The sequence below is a fragment of the Neofelis nebulosa genome, chromosome 4, assembly GCF_028018385.1.
Source record: "Neofelis nebulosa isolate mNeoNeb1 chromosome 4, mNeoNeb1.pri, whole genome shotgun sequence".
Classification (NCBI taxonomy): Eukaryota; Metazoa; Chordata; class Mammalia; order Carnivora; family Felidae; genus Neofelis; species Neofelis nebulosa.
In genome coordinates, this window is record NC_080785.1 from 9,345,346 (window position 1) to 9,371,226 (window position 25,881).

At 37.7% G+C, this 25,881-nt stretch overlaps 1 protein-coding gene across 1 annotated transcript in view; it reads right to left on the minus strand.

Moving 5' to 3' along the window:
• Positions 1-25,881, minus strand: part of CNTNAP2 (contactin associated protein 2) — a 1,972,370-nt gene that overhangs the window by 1,312,622 nt on the left and 633,867 nt on the right. Inside the window, exon 3 of the mRNA XM_058723957.1 lies at positions 12,580-12,773. Coding sequence (XP_058579940.1) covers positions 12,580-12,773 — 194 coding nt within the window. The remainder of the gene's footprint in view (positions 1-12,579; positions 12,774-25,881) is intronic.

The following is a 25,881-nucleotide window of genomic DNA, read 5'->3' on the forward strand; positions in this document are numbered from 1 at the left end:
CAGGAATCAAGGACCAAACTCAGTCTCTCACCTTTCAGGATCTTGTCAGAGAATTTGACACAGAAGGCATTCATCAGGTAAGTACTCAGGGAATGGCAGAAAGTATTAGCAGTACTGTTTTATCTCAACACCTCTGCGTTTCAACTGAATCCAGGGTAAGATTCGATTCGATTAATTATCCATAGGTTTCATATAATTTAGGGGGAGATTAAGAGTTACTTTGTAGTAAGGGTGGAGGATGGGTGTGTGTGTGTAGGCAGACACGAGAGTGGGCTTGGTTTCGTTATCAGTTACCTTGATTCCAAACATACAATTATCTGAATAATAATTTCTTTGGCCTTTGACTCTAAACTTAAAAATGGGCAACACTGCCGCTACTGCTTATTTTAAGTAAAGCTAAAATGGAATACTCCTATGTATTACTCTTCCAGGAAAACAAAACAAAACAAAACAAAACAAAACAACCTGTCAAATTGTATGTATTTAACCACGCACCAACCTAAACTGGTGTAACTATCTTCTGGTATCACAATCTCAAACTCCTTTCACAGGAACAGAAAACTTCTGTATTTTTTTCTTTTTCAAGTTGTTATCAAATACTTGTTTGTTCCAGGCTGAATGTAAACAGCCTGAATGAATTTAGGATCAATTCAGTCTTTTTCCGTTGCTCTAGGCCATTCCACATAGCTCTATTTTCCACTTTGCATACTGTAACAAAACTAAGAAGCACACAAACAGGACAGACACACTGCAAACAGAATGAACAATTGCGATTGATAAGTGCATCAGATGAACAGCCCCTTTGCCCTGGGCGACTCGGCTTTCATATCTGAGATCCCGGGGTATGCGTTTCTCAACCTGCTCTGAAGAATACTGTGAAGGTAACTAATAAAAGCTGCTGTTTTCAAATAGATACTATTACAATCCAAAAGAAATTAGCAATTAAATCTCAAGATTCAATTGCAGGAAGCTGTCTTATCTTTGGGAGAGCTCTTGGTTTTTTTTTTGTTTTTTTGTTTTTTGGTTTTTTGTTTTTTTGTTTGTTTTGTTTTGCTTTTTTGTTTTATTTGCTTTTGTTTTTTGTTTGTTTCATTTTTCTGATGGAAAAAAATGTCAATGATTGCTTGGAATGCATGTTTTCTAGAATCTGGTTTTGAAACATTATATACCAAGGAATTAAATGATGTCTATAATGTCAAACAGTGTTTAGTTCTGAACAAAGTGCTCTGTGAGGTTGGAAACTTGGATACTTTTTAAATGCAAACACTTTTCACGGGGTTGGGTGAAGGATCGGTTCATTCTATTTGCATGGTTTTAAAAAGCATCTTTGGCTCATTTGCTACCCCTGAGAGAAGAATTCTGAAAACGTTCCTTTCAAGTTTTGCTTATAAACCAATGAATGCAGAGAATCATATAATTACTCAGCAACTGATCTCCTATGGTTTGACCTGGGCACATTTCTTGAATTCATGAGGACAGATGTACAACTCCTCTTAGAAACCATTGTCTTTCTTATAAGACCATTCCCTATTCTTTCTTAACCATCGACAACACTACTAATCCTTCAGTGGTAGCAAATAGGTTTTAATGGCATAGCTTTATACCGTGCTTTCCTAAAAGTCAGGTGTTAGGGGTTGGATTGCACCCCTCTACAATTCATATGTGGGAGTCCTAACCCCAGTACCTCGGAATGTTATCTTATTTGGAAATAGGGTCATTGCCTATGTAAGTAGTTAAGATGAGGTCACACTGGGGGAGACTGGGCTCTTAATCCAGCAGGACTAGTAACCTTATAAAAAGATAAGCCATCATATGCCTGTGTAGCACATTACAATTAAAATGTGGTCAGCAAGCTTCTTGCACACCCTGAAAGGAAAGGCTTAGGTGAGCCATAGATATGAGGACCACGGTAGTGAAGGTCTATTTAGTTAGCCCAGGATTCTAATCCCAGCTCCACTGTTAATGCACCGAGCGCTCCTTGGAATGTTCTACCTTCTCTATTCCCTAGCTCTTGCGTCTATAGGATGGGCTTAATAATAACAATATTCGACATCATCACATTTAAGTTGTTTCAAAGACTAAATGAGATAAAGGCATATCAAACACTAATGAACCCCCGACAAATGCTGGTTGGCTCTTACTACTTATTAATTGGTGCAGGTAGTTTTCTGAACAACTCTGTTAAATCACAGAACAGATTTCATAGACTTCACGACAGCTGCATATTAATATAATGATAAACCATTTAAATGGCAATTACAATAGACCCACTGTCTCATCCAAATACATCAGTGAAGTTCGTGGGAGAAACACAGATGTTTATCTCAAATAATCTTTTCATTTGGAGGCAAGATGCAATTTTTCTAGAAGTAGAAGTCTATATTTTATTCCTTCCCTACGCTCCTGAAGAGTCACTGATGGTAACTGAGTGAACCGTTCAGACAGCCTATCAGCATGACATCTTTTTTGCCAGAACGATAACACAGCCTATAATTAAGCTAGTTTATTCAAGCAATCCAAATTTATTTGCCAAGACACTTTAACATTCTATTAGTTCTTTCTCAAAGTCAACACTGACTAAATTAGTTACTTGGCAAAATTGTACATACAAGTGACAAACAGTACAGATACCTTCATGGTCACCAAGGGCACACATATGCCAAGAGCAGCCCAAGACAACCAGGCTTTACTTACAGCCATTGTCCTCATAATTAGCTTTTAGTATTCCCGACGATAGAGCTAACAGCTACTCACTTTAGGTCCTCAAGCCCCTTTGAATATACTGTTCTAGAAAATCTATCTATCTATCTATCTATCTATCTATCTATCTATCTATCTCATGAGGAGGGGAGAGGGGACAGAGGGACAGCGAGAATCTTAAGCAGGCTGCATGCTCAGCACAGAGCCAGACACAGGGCTCGATCCCATGACCCCAGGATCATAACTTGAGCTGCAATACTGAGCCACCCAGGCGCCCCTACAATGACCCTATTTCTAGGTAAAGCTGTATTCATTATGAGTTACTGGGAGTTAGGATTTCCACACGCATATATAATGTTTTGCCTTTTCTTTCTTTTTTTTCAATTGAAATACAATTGGCATACAGCATTATATTAGTTTTAGGTGTGCAATATACATTTGTATATATTGCAAAATGATCACCACAATCAAGTTCATTTATTTATTTTGAGAGAGAGAGAGAGGGAGAGAGAGAGAGAGAGAGAGAGAGAGAGAGAGAGAGAGAGAGAGAGACAGCATGTGTGCATGCAAGTCAGGGAGCAGCAGAGAGAGAGAGGGAGAGAGAGAATCCCAAGCAGGCTCCGTGTTGTCAGTGCAGAGACCCTCATGGGACTCGATCCCATGACCCTGGGATCATGACCTGAGCCAAAATCAACAGTCACATGCTCAACCAACTGAACCACTCAGGCACCCCAAATATTCTATAATTATTAATGATAATAGTAATAACAATGCCGATAAATAATTAGGAGGGGGTGAAATGAGAAGACAAGAAGATGAGCCTATAATTATGGTGCACTGTTCCAAGCAATTTGATTAATTTACCTAATTCTCTTAAAAACCCATAAGACAGATACTATTTTATCCCTTTTACAACTAAGGCAACTAAGTAAGGCCCATAAAAGGTTCATTAACATAGTTAAATATTCACTGTTACTAAGTGTTGGAGTAGGGTTTTGATATTTAAAGTCCAGCTCCAGATCTCATGCTTTCTTGTCCTCTAAATATTTCTTTTATTTAAAAATTTTTTAATATTTTTATTTATTTTTGAGAGAGAGACAGAATGAGTGGGAGAGGGGCAAAAAGAGAGGGAGGCACAGAATCTGAAGCAGGATCCAGGCTCTGAGCTGTCAGCACAGAGCCCAGTGTGGGGCTCAAACTCACAAGCCATGAGATCATGACCTGAGACGAGGTTGGAGGCTCAACAGACAGAGCCACCCAGGTGCCCCTTGTTGTGTATGCAATCAAATTGCTTTCATGCAGTCAAAATAAGCAGTCACTATAATAATGATGCTTCTTGACAAACTGAAAATAGGTACACGTCTCCCAATTGAGTACTGGGGTCATTGTAACTGGATGTGTAGCTCAGATTTAAGTAACATCATGCCTCTTAGCTTCAGCCCATTTATCTTCAAAATGAGGTACTTCGATTCAATTGTACACTCTTAAGCATCTATTATGTGCTTGGCAGTGAACTCTGCATTATGAGTAGTACAGAGGTGCACCTTAGTCGACACCAACATTCTTTCAAAGTTGGATATTTACATATCCAAATTTACATGATTGATTTAAAGGATATGATTTTAGAATTTTACAGAAAAGTCAGATTTTTGTTCTTTTGCAAGTTGGAAAAGATGTAATTATTTATAGTGTCTTACGATCCATCCCTAGCTATCTCAGAAGATTCATCTGCTGGAAATGACCTTTTGCTTCCCTTCTCTACATCACCAGCTCCTTACCTACTTAGCCAAAAATATTTAGGAACTCAAGAAGTCTTTGTTGACCATGACCCTCAACCACTATGAATGAGGCCTACGTGTGTATGTGTGTTCCCAGAACAACCTGTGCAAGTCTCTTTCACTGACTGTGGTTTATCTCCAATCCTTAGTAAACAGTAGGTGCTCAGTAAGTGCCTTTTCATCAAAGCTTATGCTCTTTTTCTGCAATTTGCACTGCAAATTCTAATTCTAATTCTGCTTTTTGCTTTGGAGACATAGGGTCCAAATCTAGTTCTTCTTCCTGGCAAGAGCTGCTCAAATATGGAAAACAACACACTCTCTCTTTAACATACATATGAATCACCTGTGGATGTTGCCAAACTGTATATTCTGGTTTTAAAGGTATGGGCTGGGTCCCTGGATTCTGAATATCTAAAGAGCTCTCAGGTGATGCTGTTGTTGCTGATTCAAGACATTCAGATAGTGCCTCTCTCCATCTGGATTTCCATTTTCATGGCTAGCCAGCATAACCTGTCTTAGCTAATTCTTACAAAGCCTGTTTTGCAGTCTGCTTATCTTACTCTTTTGAGTTAGCCTAAGAAGATACGCAGGAGGACTGTAGGCAAAAATGGCTTATTTTCCTTGATTTCCAAAGTCAATAAAAGTGAATTTATTAAGCTAGGTCTGATGGAAACATCGCGGTCATATTTTCACCGAAGTTTAATAGAAAACAGATCTGAAAGAACTGCCCAGACACAATTTGTACTGCAGTGTCTCAGACTCCATGGGACGATCATGATTCAAGTGACATAAATGAAATTAGCGTTCTCAATTATACTTAAAAATGAGTTATTAGTCATTTCAAGCAGAGAAGCACAGATGTATTACAATACACATGCCAACATGTTAATACAGAAAAGCTGTTACAAAGTGAAAGTAACAGGCTATTTTGAATTTCCAAGGACAGATCCAATCCAATATGACAGCAATGCACCTGGAAGTCACAAATTTATGTAACGTGATTATAATGGTGTGCTTAATATGTGCCACGTATTTTCCTAAGCTCTTCACATGGATTATTAACTTAATACCTATAATCTCTGTTGAGGTAAAGGAAGTAAGGGGTGTTATTAGCTGCATTTTACAGGTGAAGAGATTTAAGCCCAGAAAGGTTAAGAAATCTCCTCAAGCCACACAGATCTCTGTGAAAGGTGGTCCGGTGCCACAGTGCACCAGTGAGCTGCTATTTCCATTGCCTCTCAGGGACTTGTGGCCACCAAACAGCACATTTTGTCATTGCCCTACGTTCTCCCATGGAGACATACTGCTACTCTCCTAACTTCCACCAAGCTCCAACTTGAGTGGGGTAGACACGCTCATCTGAAACGATATTATTCATTATTATTATTCAGAATATTTGCAGGTACCTATCTATCAACGCTTTATATAAATTTGCATTCACCTGGACTCATTCAATCCCTTGTCACCTAAAGCCAACCTTAGTCTCACGAGACAAATATCAGCGTCTCCATTATTGGAGCCCAGAGCAAAATAAAGCACCTGTTAATATCATTTTGCTTAATGAGACCACTTTCTCTTTCAGCATGCTCTTCAAGCAATCAAATATACTTAAGAAATTTAGAATAATGATTACATATACCTCGTTTTAACTCATCAATGAAAAATGCACTACACTGTGAAGAATAATATACTGTTACTTCATTGCCTGTAAGAAGCCATATCATATAAGATGATATCATCTTCTTTTACCTAACAGTGTATGTCACTATTATTAATACCACCTTATTTTTATCTTCCAGATTTTTGGCAAAAATTAAACACATAACCACATTGGCTAGAATGGTTCTTCCACATGTGTCTATGTGTACAATATTGAATGACTCAAAAAATGTGTCTATGTGTATAATATTGAATGACTCAAAAGGCGATGCAAGACAAAATCCTATGGCCCCTTAAAATGAGAATCTCACAATACAAATGTGGATTTGGAAAGGTGATCAACATTCACTACTAGAGGCATTATAGTATATGCAGAAGGATCTGGAATATCCACTCAACTTATTAAAATTCATGAGATTTTAAAAATATCTCCCAGCCTAAGAGGGGTGTAAACAGAAAAAATGTATTTCACAGAAATAAGAAGCTTATTCTAAATTCACCCTGGAAATTATTTTTTTTTTTCTATACAAGTCCTAAAGATGCTTATCCCGTTTATATCAAGGGCCATTTTAGAAAGGGTTTAATGCAGATTATTCTGCTATGTCTTATTTCTCAATAAGTTACCCATAAACTTGTTCTGAATATGCCTGCCTAGTCTTTCCCCAAATAATGGATTGCAACCATAATGCGCATGCATACATAAACAAGTAAGTTCACAGCTATTGTTGAAACATATTGCATTAGTGTCCTAAGTGAAGAAGGGATGTTATCATCTGATGGAAGTTACAAGAGCAAGCGAGAGGGATGGTTATCTTCCTCTGTAGTTCCAAAGGCAGAGAAAAATTTCTAGAGTTGCTCAAAAGAGTCTACGTATACTATTGAACTGTGAAGTAGTTGTGCTTTATGTTTATAACTGGAACAGATTTGGAAGTGATTTGGAAAATTAACGCAACCACTATAACAAATGGTTGAAAAGAGAGGACAGAATAATTCTTTCATTTTTACACAATATCCCCTTACATGGCTCATTGGACACATGACCATCATTATGGTAACAAATAATTCGTTCCAAGCACTGCGAAGGCACTTGGCACTGAGCTAGGCCTACCAGACATGCTCTACAAGCCCAGCCAGAACCACACGGTCAATCGATGGCCCCACTCCATTTGTTCATTGGAAGATACACCAGAGGTTTGCTTACATCTCCCTTCTCGTTTTAAGTCAGGCTTCCGTCACCAAAATTTTTTCAGATATTTTAAACCACAAATAAGAGTAAACAGAGGTAGAATATATCTGGAAAGGATAGAGGGGGACTAAACTAAAATGATCATAGCAGATACTCTCACTGAAAAGAAACACTGCACTAATTTTGTAGAACACTACGAGTTTTGTAGATGCTTCTATACAGGCACGTGATACCGTACATGTTTCTCAAACTCCATAGCTTGATAAATTTCTTTACTTACATAATCTCATGTAAACCTCCCAAGAGACATTACTCCCAAGTGACTTCTCCGAGTTTATAAACTGAATATACGAACCCAGATACTTGAATTCAGTCCTTTTGAATCCAAATCTTGGCTTTCACTTAGGGAAACCTACTAAGTGAACCTACTTACCTACAACCTACAAAGATGTTTTAGGAACTTTTATTATGTAGATATCAGTTGGTAAGATATTTGATTAAAAAGGAGGCAGAGAATACATATTCCAGCTGTTGAACTGATATTCAAAAAACAAAGAATTTAATCAATTAATGTGCTGTTATTTGCTTTTCGTATTTTTAAATGTTTCAAATGTGTTAGAAACAATGAAGTTTTTTGTGTGAGTACGTACGTGGAAAAAAGCGTGTAAGAGATCCAGGTTTCTAACTTACCTAGCAAATTAATATTTTATTTAATATTGCTTAGAGAATATGGGCTTATATATTCCTATCTTCTTGATAAATATGTAATGATGTCATTGAAATATAGTAAACATTTCTGTTCTGTGGGATTCTCCATCTAATAAATTCAGTGCTCACTGATCTCTGGTTGAAACCTGCCTACTATCAACAAAGGGGATAAAACTCCTTTAAAAAATAACTAGGGATATATAAGCATTTTCTCACCATTTAATAAAATTTTTTAAAAAGAAAAAGAAAAACTACATTTAAGTTATAGGTAAACTTGTACTATGTTACTATCCTGCAAAACAATAATGGTATGTAAAGAAGGCATTCACTATTAATACTTCAATTTCCTATTTTGGATCCAAATATCTGCATTCAGAAACCGGTAATTGAATTTCCCAAGCAAAACTAAATGCAGCCTCCCAGCAAAAATCTGCTGGAATTCTTATTTAATGTAATGCTGAATGGACTTTTGATAAGAAATGCTCAGACAGACTATTTCCTCTCTCTCCTACAGATTATACTTAGGAAACCAGAAAACACCTCAAGAGCAGTATGCAAATTAGAGTTTGTGGAATATGCAAATGGGATGATTTTTCGGCGGGGGGAGGGGTAGGCGATTTTACCAATCTATACGTATTTTTCTTCTACATTAGAAAGAAAATTCTGAAGAGAAGGAAATGGCATTGTGAATAAAGTATAAAGAATTCCATTATGCCTAGGATTATCACTGAGGAATGAGAAGGTTTGACTAGCCAAGCACATTTAGCAACTCACATCTTTGAGTATTAAATATTCAGATAAACCATTCTTCAGGAATATTTTCAAGAGCCATCATCATCTCACAATCAGATTCCACAGTTAGATTCACGACTTTAAAATCTTGTTAAGCTGTCATAATTTCTCATCGACAGGACTTGTTTTTCACGTATTTTAACATATTATCCAATAGATTCTCCACAGGAACATTTAATAACAATATGACAAAAGAATTGGCTGTGTTGTCCATCCCCCTATAATTGCAGAAGGAATAACCATTTGACATTTGTTCAAAGTAACACTTAAGTGATTGGATTCCCATTAACGTGTCTTCTTCTCAGGTGATCAATCATTTTAGGAATGGCTGAGGAAAGCAACTTCCTAACCAGATCAGCTTAAAAAATGTTTAACTATCTGAAACTTCCCATAGTATAGTGTGTTGTCCATCAAATGGCTACCCAAATCTGTTTCAGAAATCTCTTTCATTTAAGTGCAATACACATCATGTTAAGCAGTAATCGGACTACAATAAAATTTAATATTTAATGTTTAATAAACTTATGTCCAAAACATATTTTCGTCGAGATCTGTAATTGCTAAATGTTAATCACTCAATGCATGCTAAGACATAGCTCTAAAGTCCTCAAGAATTTTTAGAAAATGAGTTTTACTTCATTTAGAATACGTCAGAGCAATGGACCACTTTCACATTAGCGACGATGAAACCATAATCATTATGTTGCAGGCTCACTGGCACTCAAAAATATTTCACAGCATAGTTTCTGTCTCACACTTGTTTTGACTTCTATAATTTCATAAGTAGCTCACTATACTTTCACGTAGAAATAGTCACTCCTCGCATACTTATTTTTAACAACAAAAATATATATATAGGACTTGAAAGGAAGAAACAAGATGAACGTCAGAATGGCAGGAAACAATACACTCCACACCATCAGAAAAGGTGGAGAGCCCTGAATGGAGATGTAGTCTACCTTCACAGTTGGTGATATTTCCATTTCATGGCCTTGTCTCCTTCACCCAATACTTGGTATCTTATGTAAACCAAGAGTCCAACTCACCCTGGAAAATTCCACCTTTCTTAGCTCTTTGAACTTACGTCTCTGTATTTAGTCAGAATGAGCTATCCCTAACTGCTACGTACCTGGTAAGTAAAGTAAAGCCCAAATACCTCTGTATTTTAGCAGCCATCACTCTCACTACGATAGGAGAGGACTGGGAACTCTCAGTCATGGGATGGACACTTTACAAAAATAGAAACATGCAAGATTGTTTGGAGTCCAGTTTGCAGCCCTCAAATAATTTCACCAACATGATAATCTGATTTCAAGTTAGAGTCCACAGAGGGTTGGAAAACAATGAATGCTTTACTGGCAGAATTTGTGTTCTGAACCTTAACTGTCTACTCGCAGTTGTCTGGTTGGTCTGTGTGGTCAGACTCTTTCTCTGCTAAACTTTGAGGAAGGTCCTTTCTAACAACCTAATATCTAATATCACAATAAAACCTGATGTCACAATAACCTTCCTCCACCCCCACCCTCCCTATAGGCCAGAAAACATCTAACATACGGTTTTCAGTGTTGGCTATATATCACAATGACCTGGGGAACTTTAAAATCCTGATGCCTAGGTTACACCATAGACTAACTAAACCAAATCTCCAGAAGTGGGACCCACACATCCACAAATTTTAAAGTTTTCTAGTTTATTCTAGTTGAAAATTACTTCTCTGTAGATTAGGTTTGGGGCTTTGAATTACCTTAATTGTAAGAGGAAGACTTTCCATAAAGAGACATTTTCTCCACTTCTTGCTTCCTACAGCTTATCCATCTCAATATACACGTTTTTGTCATATCATCATGGCTTGGTAAAAGCTATTTCTAAAGAACTACTCTGGAGGACTTTTTATTATCAGAGCATTATATCCTTATTTTACACACCAGTTACGAACACTGGTTCCTGCTATAGAGATGACCACCTACCCAAATTAGGAGCTCTAAACTCTGTCTACTCACAAAGATTACTGGAGGATTTTTAAAATATAAATTCTCTAAGGGGGAGGGGCATTAATCAGGTTGAAAATCCCCAGCACTCTGCCTAATACTGTGAAGGATGCAATTTAAGAAGTGAACCTCCTCTTTCTCCTCCTTCTTTCTTCCTGTTTAACATTGATGGCTTTACTTGGCTTTGGTTATGGATGCTTTTCTAAATAATTAAACTAGACTAGATCCCTCAAAATTTAGTATTTTAAAATAATTTATTCAAGCATGCTGAACATTTGGAGTCACACAACTTTCCAATTTAACTGAAATATTTTAAGAGTAAGTGGTTTAAATTATTTTTCTCTCATAATAACAGAATGAAGTAAATATAGATCTGCAATAAAGGTCTAGACCACTAATATAATAATGGCCTATAGTAAAATACAGGGCATTTCTTTTCTTGCCCTATATTACTGTTCCTACTCCTCTAAATTATATTCTCACAATTCAATATTTTACCTGAATTGGAAGATCTCTGTCTTCAAAAAAAGCTATCATTGTCATTAACCTAATTTCTATTTACACAATTTGGATTTCATTGATCTGGGTGTACCTGGAATCCACGAACTTTAAAACCTGTTTAGGTGATTCCAATGGACACTGCATATTAAGACTCATTGCCCTGAGCCTTGGGCAGAAATTGCAGCCAGAGGAAACTATTTTTTCAATCAACAAGACTGACTGAGTGACTGACTGACTCGATGAATGAATGGCTTCCTGATGGCTTTGGTCAGACAAACAGTGACAAGTGTATACACCTCAGAGTGAGGACCAGCAACATTTAAAAAAATTAAAACTGTTTGGGGGAGGGGATGTTGAGGGTGTTGCCTGACGTGCTCCAGAGCTATGGCTGGTCTTCCATTTGGTTTTTCTTTAAAAAACAAAACAAAACAAAACCATTTTTCTATCTTATTTTTATCTTTATACATAAATGGTCAGTAACTCAGTAAATAGTGCTTCGTCTGAACAGGCCCGGATTAAAGCAAAAGACAAACTGAACTTGCTTCTGGCAGGTGGTAAAGTGCTTCAGACTCCACAGCCCCCTGCCCAGTGCCTGCCAGTTCATCCAAGCTCTGCTGGCAGTAGACCTTTTCTCATGTTGTCCTTTAATGATTTAACTAAATACCTCCAAACAGAAACAGTCTGAGGCAAGCGAGAGCGAGGGGGAGTAAGGAATGGAAACCTAAGTCAGGATTTTTTTTTTATTCTATATCCTTAACTCACTTTGGTATGTTGGTACAATTTGTACCATTTCCGTTCTGTACTCCAGAAAAAAATACAGTAACTTGAAATACCGTGTTTAACAAAATTCTAGTATCCTACTATCATGAAATTATTTACCTTTTTTTTTTGTTTGTTTCAGGTTTAACACAGGTTTCTTGGGAGGTTTTGATTTCTGTGAAATATACTAGAAACCAGGGAAGGGGGGACACATCCACTCTGCAAGATAAGGGTTTTCTACCATTTAGGAAAGGCAAGAGGTGGGGCAGGGCACACTGGGATTTTGATCCATTTCCCCACCTCCTTTTGCTTTGCTCACATTTTTTTCTCTCTCAGCAAGTACCAGAGGACACGAACACAAAGACGAGAAACAAAACTGACAAGATAAACCTTCAGCCGGGCCACCACCAAACCCTCTCCACCTCCCCAGATCGTGCCAGGACCTGGTCAGGCTGAGGTCACACATCTGCCACTCAATTCTGTGTTTGCCTTTCTGACAGTGACTCACCCAGATGTTCCCATCTTGATGATAGGGTTTCCAGTTTCTCCCAGTGTCACTGTACAGCATGCGGTATTGGGTCACCCAGTCCGAGCTGCTGTATCTTCCTTGGGTTGCAATGGCACTGATCTGTTTCCGATTGCCAAAGTCAACCTGAAGCCATTGGTAATGGTCACTGTCGGATGGAGACCATCCCCCAGCACCTGAAGAACGTTAAGGCAAGAGAGGAAAACAGATATTTAGAGCTGAAATTCTACTGTTGACAATGGATTTATCTACATCTTTTAATTGGCCTTAGCAGTGCAACATACATAGACATATAATGGAGTGTCCTTTATAGATGCCATTGGGACTTCAACTAATATTCTTCCAGCTGGGTAACATTGATACTCTAACCTCTTTATGGTGTAATTATGTGCTCATTTTCTCCTGAGCAAATGTCTTCATCATTCCTCAATTAGATCTTATTAGTACATGTCAGAGTCTAATTGGCTGAGGGTTGATCAATTTACCATGAATTCTTCAACTAAAAATCACTAGGAAAAAAAATGTAACAATCTATTAATTCCTCATGTGGGGCTTTATGTTTGAGTAGATTACAAATGGAACAAAAAGCAATTATGTACAACGCTAAAGTCTATTTTGCTTTAAAAATTTGGGAGCTCAAAGAATACTCATAGTTCTTAAGATGAGGCCTAATCTTACATTAAGCTCTGTACTCATGAGAAATAAGGTATATAGCTACTCAGGTAATACATTCACTAACATTTAAGAGATAAACAACCAACGCCTCTTGATAACAACATTTCTAGGAAAATCATTTCAGTTACTAAATGAAGTAAAACTCCTTTTGTAAAATATAATAATTGTCAGATAACAAAAAGGTAAAACTATCTTTAGAAATAGAACATTAATATGGAACAACAATACTCCTAGTCTATACCACTATGGAAAATAACGATGGTTGTACATAAATACATTACAGAAAATATGCCATCATGCTTAGTGCTAAGGAGCAAAATAATTTTTTGAGTGAATTTGGCTACCAATGGGAGCAAATGATAATGAAATATTCAATAAATCAACCAATGTACAGTATTTAGATATATATATGCATCACTTTTCAAATAAAAAAACTTAAAAGCTGACAATAAAATAATTTATTCTATGAGGACCACGGTAAGAGAAACCATTTTGTAAATCATCACAGATATATCATTCATTTAATGATGTTTATATGGCTTATTTCTGCTTTCAGCTATGATAGAATACCCTTCCTGCCATAAAAAAAAAATCACATACCTACAAAATGTATAAAATTACCCTTTATAGGGATTAGACAACAGACAGTGCAGGATCCCTGATCCACAAGAGAAGATAAACAAATAAGGTGATGCCTGGTTCACTTTCTGGATTTTGGCACATGGAAGAGTGTCCCAAACAGAGTTCAGCAGTGTCACTGAGATGAAGATACATCAAAATCAAAGCTCCATCCTACAGATGGAATCTGTAGTACAAAGTACCAGGGAAGGGGCAGCTGTAAAGAGAAAGAGCCCTGAAAATCTGCATAGCATCACCAGAGAACCTCTGGGGACCAGACTTTGTATGAATAGCACGCTGTGTATTTGCAGACCAAGATTCCACAAGCCCAGGTCAAGGCAATTATGAAATGAACGACAACCCAAAGGTGAACAGGGCCAGGAGTAGTTTCATTTCACACTAAAGAAGATTGAGAGAAGTTGTTGGAACAATGCTAGGCATCTAGCAGACGTCTCAGAAAGATTAGGATGATTGAGTCCTAAAATAAGGGCTACTCAGGACACACCTGAACAAAGATTGGTTATAAGCCTGAAAAAGGATCAGTCTGACCTACAAATAAATTAACTCCTTGCTCAGTCAAAACGCAACACTTCATTAAGGAAAGCCATGAATGGTCAGAAACTCAGTGACAGAGCATCCATAATGCTCAGTATAGATTTTTAAAAAAATATTGGACAGGGGCGCCTGGGTGGCGCAGTCGGTTAAGCGTCCGACTTCAGCCAGGTCACGATCTCGCAGTCCGTGAGTTCGAGCCCCGCGTCAGGCTCCAGGCTGATAGCTCGGAGCCTGGAGCCTGTTTCCGATTCTGTGTCTCCCTCTCTCTCTGACCCTCCCCCGTTCATGCTCTGTTTCTCTCTGTCCCAAAAAAAATAAATAAAAAACGTTGAAAAAAAATTTTAAAAATAAAAAATAAAAAAATAAAAATATTGGACATTTCAGGGAGCAGGAAAAAATGACTTACAACCAGAGCAAAGACAGCCAATAGAATGACAGAGATGATAAAATTAGCAGACCAGGACTTCAACACTGAGCCTATACATTTGTTCATTATTTGAAAGAAAATATACAAATAGTGAAGAAACAAATATGAGATATTAATGGGGAAAAGATAAACAAAGAGAACAAAATAGAAGTTTCTGAACCGTGTTTATACCTGAAATAAAACATGTACTGGATTAGAAACTGAGAAGGAAACATTAATGTCTGAATCCAGGGCCACATAAACCCTTCAAATTGTAGCTCAGAAGGGACAAAAGGCTTAAAAATGGACACAACTCCAGTGGCCTGCAGGACAATATTAAGTGTCTTAACAATCATGCAAATAGAGAACTAAAAGCAGAGAAGGTAGAGATTGAGGCAGAAAAAAATCAATTTGAAGAAACAGTGGCTGAAAATAATAAACCTAGATATCTAAGGAATTCACTGAGCTGTGAGCAGGATAAAAGGATAAATACAATACAAAACAAAACACCAAGTCTCATCATAATCAATTGGTTAAAAAAATAATGCTAAAGAGAAAAATCTCAAAAGTAGCCAGAGGACAATAATATCTTAGCAAAAATGATGGAAGGTGAAAAACAACAGAATGACATTACCTGTTATGATGAAAAGGAAAGGGAAAAAACATATGTCAATCTAATGTTCTATATCCAGCAAAAATATCTTTTAAACGAAAACAAATGATATTTAGGGCAAAAGCTGAGAAAATTCATCACCAATAGGTACATACTTTAAGAAATGTACACGTTTCAGCTTCCAGGAAAATTTACCATATTGAAACTCATATTTACTCATATCATATCACATTTACTCATATTTATACATATCACATTTACTCATATCACATCGTATTTACTCATACCATATTGAAACTCGTATCCAGAAGTGAATGCTGATAATGGTAGACACAACAGTAAATACAAAGTATTTGTTCATGTTTTCAAATTTCTTTAAAAGATAATTGAGCATTTAAAACAAAAATAGTGACAGTGAATTTGAAGGTTTTAACAGAGGTAGAAGTAAAACATATGACGACAAGTGCACAAAGGACAGGGGCCAGCACAGATATATTATGTATCGAGGTCCTCATGTTACTAGGGTGTGGTATAATACTACTTGACGGTAGTAACCCTATATCAAAGGTCAGCAAACTTGCTCTATAGAGGGTTCAATACTAAATATTTTAGGCTTTGCAGGCCATACACCTCTGTTAGAAATACCTCTGCTGTTGTTAGGATGAAGCAGCCAGAGAAACAAGGGTGTGACATGTTCCAGTACAACTGAGAAACTCACTTCTCCTTCAAGTACCAGCCTGTTTACTGCAAACATTACCTCCTGCAGTGGACGTCATTCAGGTTGTTCTTTATGAGAGGAGGAATTCTTCCCTCAGTTATTGTCTAGAGACTGTAGTTAGCTGTAATTCCTGTTTAGGAACTCCCTGAGTAAAAAAGAGACACTCTATCCAAGGGCGCATTCCTTCTTGGGGTCATACAGATATAATGGCCAACTTGGGAAAACTCTGGTGGGTCATCTCAGTTTGCAGAACTCAGTGAAGCCTCCATTGACACTCCATTGCATCTCAACTTCTCTCTCTGCCTTTTCCTGCTTCATCCCCTTATCTCCCACAGGTTTCCATCCCAAAAAGTACTCTGTAATAAATTCCCTACATGCTCTTCTGTAGAAGAGAATTTGTATCCTGGGGAATCCAATCTGCAACACCTCCTTGGAACCACTCTTCCGAGAATCCGCTCCCTAACAATGGGAGTTAGTTGTCTCTGTCTTTGTGCATTATCTCTATGCTGTTTTTCCCCTCTTGTAGTATCTAATATTCCCTATAGTGATGCATCATCCACATGCTTATTTTACATAGAATTCTGTAATTTAGAGGAGCTGTAGATGAACTTCTGGGATAATAAGTACTGAGTAATCAAGAGATTATAAATATATTTTCTTATCTGTTAGATATATTGTTCCAAATTTAGAAGAAATTCTCCAGCTAACTGTATAAAGTTCTGTCTCTGTGTTACCAAGAGCAACATGGTACTTTGGTCATTGAAGTAAATAAGCAATCATCACAATGACTGAAAAGGGGAAAATATGAGCAATTAATTGCTGGCTGAAATTGAGAATATTTCCCCTAACTACTCCTCAAAAAATATTCCAGTATAAATTTTCTTAAGTTACCCATTTTTTGCTGCATTACAATTTTTCAATAAGGAGGCAATTAACATACAACTACTTAATCCCAGGGGCATCAGGGTGGTTCAGTCGGTTAAGTATCCGACTTTGGTTCAGGTCATGATCTCATGGTTTGTGAGTTTGAGCCCTGCATCTGGCTCTCTGCTATCAGCACAGAGCCCACTTCAGATCCTCTGTCTCCCTCTCTCTCTCCCACAACCCCCACCCACTCATACTTGCTCACTATCTCAAAAATAAACATTAAAAATTTTTTAATTAAACAAAAATTAAAAAATCCAATGACTTAATCCCGTTAATCTCGCTACTTTAAAAAGCAGAATTTATTGTCCACTTTAAGGGAAGCAAAATTCTAAAAGAAGGGAAACTCTAAGTTCAAAGTTATTCCTTTATAGAAGTCTATGTGGAGAGAATAGTGATTAACCTCAAGGGGAGGGCAAATGTCAGGCTTTTGTGAAGAACATGGTGGAAAGATCGATGAAAAGTTTCCTCTTTCTCTTTGATCTATAAAGCAATGTAATTTGGGGAAGTTGATTACTTTGTTCATTTGGCTTGTGAAATGTGTAACCTCTATCGATCCAAGGATTAAGGATGATAACTCTTTCATCACAAAAACCTCAGAAAAATAGGGTATAAGAGAGCAGAAGTGCTCCCCAACATATTGTGGAGAGTATAACAGGGCAAATGTGTTCCCAGTGGAGACCGTGATAGCACAAAGGAAAAAAACTGCCAAGTTCAAGAGGAGGTAGAGGAGGTGGAGATACTGAATAGTCATAAACTCTTAGTTTCTAAGACAACACTCATTCACATTTGGAGATAACAGAACTCAAAATATCAGTAGATACCGAGTAAATGGTTAGCATGAACTGAAAGATGTGCACTTACATAGAAATTTTACCATTCCTTAAGCAGTTTCCTCCCCTTTTCTCCCTCTCTTATTCTGCTTCCATTCATCCATCCCTCTCTTTCTCTCTTCTCTTTTTTCTCTCTCACTCACATGCATACATCCCTCCTGTGTGTGTGTGTGTGTGTGTGTGTGTTATAAAGATGCACAGTGTTTGTATTCTAGCTTCCCACTCTACTGGAGTTACATGAGTGATAAATTATAACAGAGAACCTGGAGAACTGGGTGGGACTACCACTCTAAACTTCATGAAAGCTTATAATGATGATGGCCCTTTCTGCTTTGTAATTTGTATGTTGGTACCTCTGAGAGAAAAGAAAAACTTAGTAGGTGGTTCAAGAGAGGGCTTGAAATTTCTTTTCTAGTGATAAATGGCTCCTGCATAAACATGATGTCCAAGTGGGTGGTTGTGACACCACCAGAGATTATAAGCCTAGATTCTAATTTAAAAGAAAAAGGTAGAAGAAATTTTCAATTAAATATAGAACTACCTTTAATAACTGGTTGAGAAATATGTATCAGATGAAAAGAATAAATTGAAAAGGAGACTTTGGGGCAAGATAGCATTATGAGTTCAGGCCTGAAGGCCTCCTTCTGCTCTAAATATACAGTATTTTTAGATAAGATAGATAAAAAGAAAATTGAAAAAGACATAGCCAGATAAAAAAATAAGATAGGCATCTCCATGCACAAGAAATGCAACCAAAATGCAAAGCAGTGAGTAGGACCAAAGCAGAGGCTGGCTGGAGTCAGGGTCTGGGAATACACAAGAGGCGGTGGGGCACTAGTTCCTGGGGAATATTGTTGGATGGGAGTGTCCCCATCTGTGTCAGAGAAAGGAAGCCTGGGTCAGGGTTGAAAGTTAGCCCAGGAAAACTTTCTTATCAAACGAGACTGAAACAGCTGCTTATTGACTTGGATCTATGGTTTACAGGAGAACGTGCCCAGAGAAATTAGAAACCAGGTATGCATGTGCTCGGCACCACTGGCTTAGTCATTGGACCTTTGATTCTCTGATAACAGCTCCAGACAAAGGCACAAGGCAAAGCAGGTAAGATGTGGTCCTGGACTGAAGATGTGGGAAGCTGGGTAGAGAAAGTTACAAGTTGCTAGGGAATTGAGAGACAGACAGAGACAGAGAGACAAACAGACTGGTCGTCAAGAAGAGTGGGCAAACCAAAGTTTCAAATCACAGGAAAGACAATAAATGGCACAAAACTGGCTAAGGAAATCAGAAGTTCAATGGAAATTAACTCCAGATGTAACAGTCATTGAGGACCATGGAAATATACTTGTTTTAGGTTCTTAAAAAATATAAAATAAGTAATGTCATCCATTAAAAATAGCAGTAATGATCAGACACAACCAGGGGAAATAAAACGTTTGCAGACAGATACTAAACAAACAAACAAACAAACAAAAAACAGTGATCTTAGAATAAAAAAGAATATAGTCATCAATAGGAAAAAGAAAACTTCATCAGAGGAAAATCCACAAATTACATGTCATCACAAAAAGAATCAATCAGTTGAAAGGTAATATTGAAGGATTCCTACAAAAGTCAGCACAGGGGCTCCTGGGTGGCTCAGTTGTTTTAGGGTCCGACTCTTGATTTCAGCTCAGGTGATGATTTCACGATTCATGGGATTGAGCCCCACAGAAGACTCTATGCTGACAGCATGGAGTCTCCTTGGGATTCTCTCTCTCTGCCCCTTCCTCTCTCAAATAAATAAACTCCAATAGAAAAAAAGAAAAAGTCAACACAGAAAAATACAAAACATGTTAGAATTTGGAAGAACTGCTTTTGACCAAGATGGAGTCACACGACTCCATGATGAATTTACTTTCCCACCTGAAACGATGAAAAAGCAGACAAAATGCATGAAACGACAGTTTGCAAGACATAAGATGTGAGGCAACCAAGTGCTGAGATCCCTGAGATATGGGACAAATGAAGTGAGGTCTATTTCCCGGCTTCTGATCTTGACAGGGTTTCCAGGGTGAGACATAAGAAAGAACCCAGGCAGGGCATGGCAGCGTCCTTGAGTTGAGAAGACAGAGCTGTGAGACCAGGTGGTTAGAGTCAGAAGCAAAAGAAAGGGCAGCAGGGGGTCTTCCTCAAGTCTTCACCTGAATAACGATTAGCATACACATATGAAGAAACCTCTCAGAGCTGAGAGCAAAGAAACCTCTGAATGGAGGAAGGTACGTCTTCTTCCTACAAATTACCATATGATCCCACCACCCCCCTCCTAGGTATTTTCCCAAGAGAAAAATGAAGCATGTAAACATAACAACGTCCAGGACATGGTGTTCTTAGCACCTTTCCTTGTAACAGCCCAAAGCTGGAAACAGCCCACATGTTCATCAACAGATGAACAGCTTAACAAATGATGTATACCCATATGGCAGAATACTATTCAGTAATAAAAAGGAATGGACATTGGTACACGCTACATGACTAATCTGAAAACAACGATGCAGAGTGAAAGGATCCAGGACCGAAGGAAAAAAAGTGCATATGGTACAATTCCATTCATACAGAATTCTAGGAAATGCAAACATATAGGAACAAAGGCAGATCAGTAATTGTTTGAGGAAGGGGGAGAAGGAGGGGCAAAGGAAGAGGATAGAAAGTGGCAAAATAAAACTTCTTGGGTTAATGGGTATATTTGTTACCCTGACTGTGGTGATGGTTTCATAGGTGTAACATATATAAAATGATCAAACTGTACAATTTCAATATGTTAATATTAGCATACATCCATTATACATCAATAAGCCGTTACAACTTGTACACCTGAAGGACAAAGAGGGAGTTTCACTGATCAGTCTAAAAAGTTCTGGAATAAAACAAATACATAGAAAATAAAGTAATGAAGAAGAATTTGAAGAAGTAGTGATGGAGACTTTTTTTCAAAATTGAAAAAAAAAAACAAGACATGATTCTGTGGATTGAAAAGATCTTGTGAACACTGAAAAGCATGTTCAGTATGGAAAGTATATCACGCCATGCAAATGAAAGATGGCCTAAAATAATGAGACTGATGGAAATGCGATATTTAAACAAATAAAGCTTAAGTGTACAGTTGAGAATTAGCTCATGGATAAATAAAAACCAGTTAGCATCTGAAGACGTGCTAGAAGCTGCCTGCGAATGAGCTCAGATTTTATTTACGGTGGGACATGAACAGCTAGAAGATGTGACATGTGACCTACTTAGAAGTAGCAGAATAGGTTCCAACCAAGTGTGGACACCTGTTGACTGGAAGCAGAAAAGGGGGCCGTGGCCATTAATTAACAACTGTCATGAGCCAGAGAAGCGAAAATGGCAATGGCACTGTCATTCCCCAAATAGGGGACAGTTAATGCTTACAGAATGTGAAAACAGAAGAGTATGAAGGTACATTTTGAAACAAAACAGAAAAAAGAAGTGATTTTATCAGACATCATTAGACGACAAGAAAACAGAATGGCTTGTCTTCCATTTCTGGCTTCTTCAGCGAAGATGACAGCTTTCGCTTCATGCTGGGAGTAACAGAACCGATTGCTGAGGACAGGGAATTACCTCCTGTGACAAGTTAGGACATACATGGAGAGGTAGAGCTTTAACTTTTTCAGATTATATCCCAAGAGGCTGCCATCATTCATAGATAGAGCCTTGCCTCTCTGAATATTAAAGGAGTTACCAGAAAATTAGACACACACACACACATGAATTAAAAGCAAGGGACTTAGTAAATCTAGAAAAAAATAGATAAGAAAGCTCTTCCTCAAAATCTGGGGGTTATGAGCATTTAGAATAAAAGAAAAAAGAGGGGGTTGGTCACACTGAAAGTGGTGTTGGTAAACTTAAGGATTTCCTTTTTGATCACATTCTTGTTTAATAGAATGGAGCAAATTCTGTAGATATATCTCTAACTTGATTTTAGTAAAGCATTAGGGCCATATCTCTGATAAATATAAAACAGTAAAATGTGGTCTGGAAGATAACAGTTTCAGGAACACTCAAAATTGGTTAATAATTACGCCCCAAATATGTTGATTAATGGCTATGTCAACTTGAAGAGAGCTCTCTAATGATGTGCCACAGGCTTTCATCCTGTATACTGTCATTTTTAATATTTTTATTATCTAAGGCATGGAAGACACGCTTATGAAATTTGTCAATTACATAAAGCTGGAAGAGAGAACTAATAGGATAACTAACTGGATTATGATGTAAAATGTTCTTGACTGACTGCAAGTCTGAGCTTGTACCAGCACAATTTGCTCTATCATCAGTAATAAACTTAAGGTGGCCGTTATGAACAAGTACGTTATCAAGTTCATAATTAAGGTGTATATTGCATAGAAATAAATACGCAACCTTCGTTTACTTTGTGGAAAACACAGGGTGGAAATGATGACATCTAACGACAGTACTGTATTTGCGGTACAACATTCAAAATGTTTTTGATGCCTTTTAGTAAGGCTTTACATATAAATAGAAAAAATGAATAAGTCACGAACATATTGTACTAGGAATGATCACAAAATGAACACAAATGTGCAATCACCACACAGATCTACAAACAGATCATTGCCAGCAACCCAAAAGCTCTCATTGTGTCCTTTTCCAAATCTGGTCACCGTTCTCCTCCCTGATGAATTGTTCCAGAGATTCATCCATGGGGTTGTATTTAGCAATATACAACAGGTTGCAGATTGCTCATTTTCTTTGTTGTCTAATATTGCATTGTATCATCTACTTCTCTTTATTTACCCATTCTAGTGTTGAACATGTGGATATTTCCAGTTTGGAGTTATTATGAGTAATTCAGCCATCACATTCTTGTTCGCGTCTGCGAATACCTATTTGTGCATTTCTGTTGGGTATAGGTACAGGACTGGTATTGTGGGTACACAAATGTTTGTATTTTTACATTTACTCAATTTTGCCAACAATTTCCCAAAGTAGTTGAGCCGACTTTTACCCCCACCTCCCCAAATACACAAAGCTGTATGTCATGAGAGTTTCTATTGTACCACATTCTTGCCAAAATTTGATGTTGTTAGCCTTTTATTTTTCTCTAAGTTTAGTTTAGACATTCTGGCTCAATGTAAGTTTAATTTTCATTTTTCTGATAGCTACACTTATCCTGTTAGTAACACAACGTATCATAAAACTATAGTAAATTAAGACATAAGTGTTATGAGTGCAAGGATAGACCAAATAAACGTGTTGATTCCTGAAACAAAACCACATGTATCCAGTGCATACCATCACTTAGTTCATGACACAGGTAACACAGGGAAATAATAGATAAAGGAGGTATTTTTTATTTATTATTTATTTTTATTTATTTACTTTAATATTTTTCAATATTTATTTACTTTTGAGAGAGAGAGAGAGAGAGAGAGAGAGAGAGAGAGAGAGAAAGAGAGAGACAGAGGCGTGAGCGGGGGGAGGGGCAGAGAAAGGGAGACACAGAATCTGAAGCAGGCTCCAGGCTCTGAGCTGTCAGCACAGAGCCTGACGCGGGGCTCAAACTCATCGAGTATGAGATCGTGACCTGAGCTGAAGCCGGACACCCAACCGACTGAGCCACCCAGGCGCCCCTAAAGGAGGTATTTTTTAATAATGTGTTTCAGATCAATTGGGTATCCTCATGGAAACAAGTGAAATGTGGCTTTCCCCTATACTGTACTTAAAAATCAAGTTAAAACTGGGTAGATTCAAATGTGAGGGGTTGAACATTAAAGACTCTAGGAGATGATATTGGAGAATAGCATCATATTCCTAGAGTTGGGAAAGATTTCTTTAATAGGACTCAAAGCACTAGCTATATAGGAAAAGATGGGTAAATTAGATTATATTAAAATTAGAAACTGTTGATTCCCCAAAGGCATTAATAAAAGAGTGAAATGGCTAATAATCACTGAGCGAAGGATGGCATTTGCAAACATATATTATAACCAGCAAACACTCACATCTAACATGGACAAATAAGTCCCACAAATCCATAAAACATATTCAGAATATTCAATTAGAAAATGATCAAAGAATCTTAACAGGCACACAACTCACACACACACACACACACACACACACACAAACAGAGGAATATATGCTTATAAAACATATTAAAAATGCTCAGCCTCATGAGATTGACATTTTAAGACAGATCGAAAAAATGAAGAATGTTCAAAGAGAGCAACCAAAATGATCAAAGTGCCTAATTTCATCATTATTTCTTTGAGGGGAACAAAAATGCTTAAGCTTTACAAGAGGGAATCAAGGGGTGACAATCTCCATTTTCCACTATTTAAAAGAACAGAGATATAAAGTTTCTCAATGATGCAACATAATGCCACAAACCCCACAAGTATGCATCCTTGATTTTTAAGTACAGTATGGGGGAAAGCCACATTCCACTGGCCCCATGAGGATATCAAATTGACCTGGAATACGTTATTAAAAAACACCAGCTTTCTCTATTGTAATCTGCACCTAGATTATGCAGCTTTAACTCATCTTTTTGAAATTACTATTTTGCTTGGACTAAGTAAAAAAATGTACTTCTTGACTCAACACTTAGTAGAGTCTGTCCACAGATTATTCATCATGCTGCAAATTCTCTACATTTTGGAATTTGATCAAGAAATAAAACTGGGGCACCTGGGTGGTTCAGTCGGTCAAGCTTCCAACTTCAGCTCAGGTCATGATCTCGTGGTTCGTGGGTTCGCATCCCGCGTTGGGCTCTGTGCTGACAGCTCAGAGCCTGGAGTCTGTTTGGGATTCTGTGACTCCCTCTCTCTGCCCCTCCCCCGCTCACACTCTGTCTCTCTGTCTCTCTCTCTCTCAAAAATAAACATTTTTTTAAGTAAAGAAATAAAACTGAATATCAAGTTGACTTTAAGAAATTTAAACAAATACTTTGCTGACAGAACAAAAATTTCCTTATTAAATATAGTTCTTCCTCCAAGGGTCCTGTCTACCTAACGCTATGAAAATTTACAGGGAGTTGTGTTTATAATATCCAGATATGAATTGCATCATTAAAATAAAAAACTTTCTTGGAATAAGGCAAAATTAAAAGCAAATCATTGGAGACTTCTTTACATATTCATCACTTTGGAGGTAAATGACTATCTGAGTTATGAGAAATAGTCTTTAGCTGCAAGGCAAGTTTAGTTGCATATATTAAAAAATATATAACAGGGCGCGTGGGTGGCTCAGTTGTTTAAGCGTCTGACTCCTGATGTCGGCTCAGGTCAGGATCTCACTGTTCCTGCGTTGGAGCCCTGCAATGGATTCTCTCTCTCTCTCTCTCTCTCTCTCAGTCTCTCTGCTCCTCCCCCTCCTCTCTCTCTCTGTCTCTATCTCTCTCAATATATTTTTTTTTCCAGGAATTTGGCAGGTCAACTACATTTTAAAACCTTTGATTGAAGAATGCCAACTTGTTTTTTTGTTTGTTTTTTGTTTTGTTTGTTTGTTTTTAATGTCAAGGGGAGCCTGGGTGGCTCAGTCAGTTAAGTGTCCGGCTCTGGATTTCAGCTCAGGTCATGATCTTACGGTGCTTGGGTTCAAGCCCCACGTCAGACTCTGTCTGCCCTGACAGTGTGGAGCCTACTTGGGATTTTCTCTCTCCCCCTCTCTCTGCATGCACCCCCCAACTCACTCTCACTCTCTCAAAGTAAATAAACATTAAACAATAAAAAAATAAAATAAAATGTCAAATATTACATTAAGATTATCCTATAATAGACAAGGAAAATGAAAGTCAGACACAAGAACTATATTGCTGCATGAAATTTCATAAAGGCTGGACAGCGGCTGAAACTAATGTGGCCTCATAAGTATGATGAGCTTCCTGTTCTGCATAGAAGGCACAGTATGATTTCTCTTC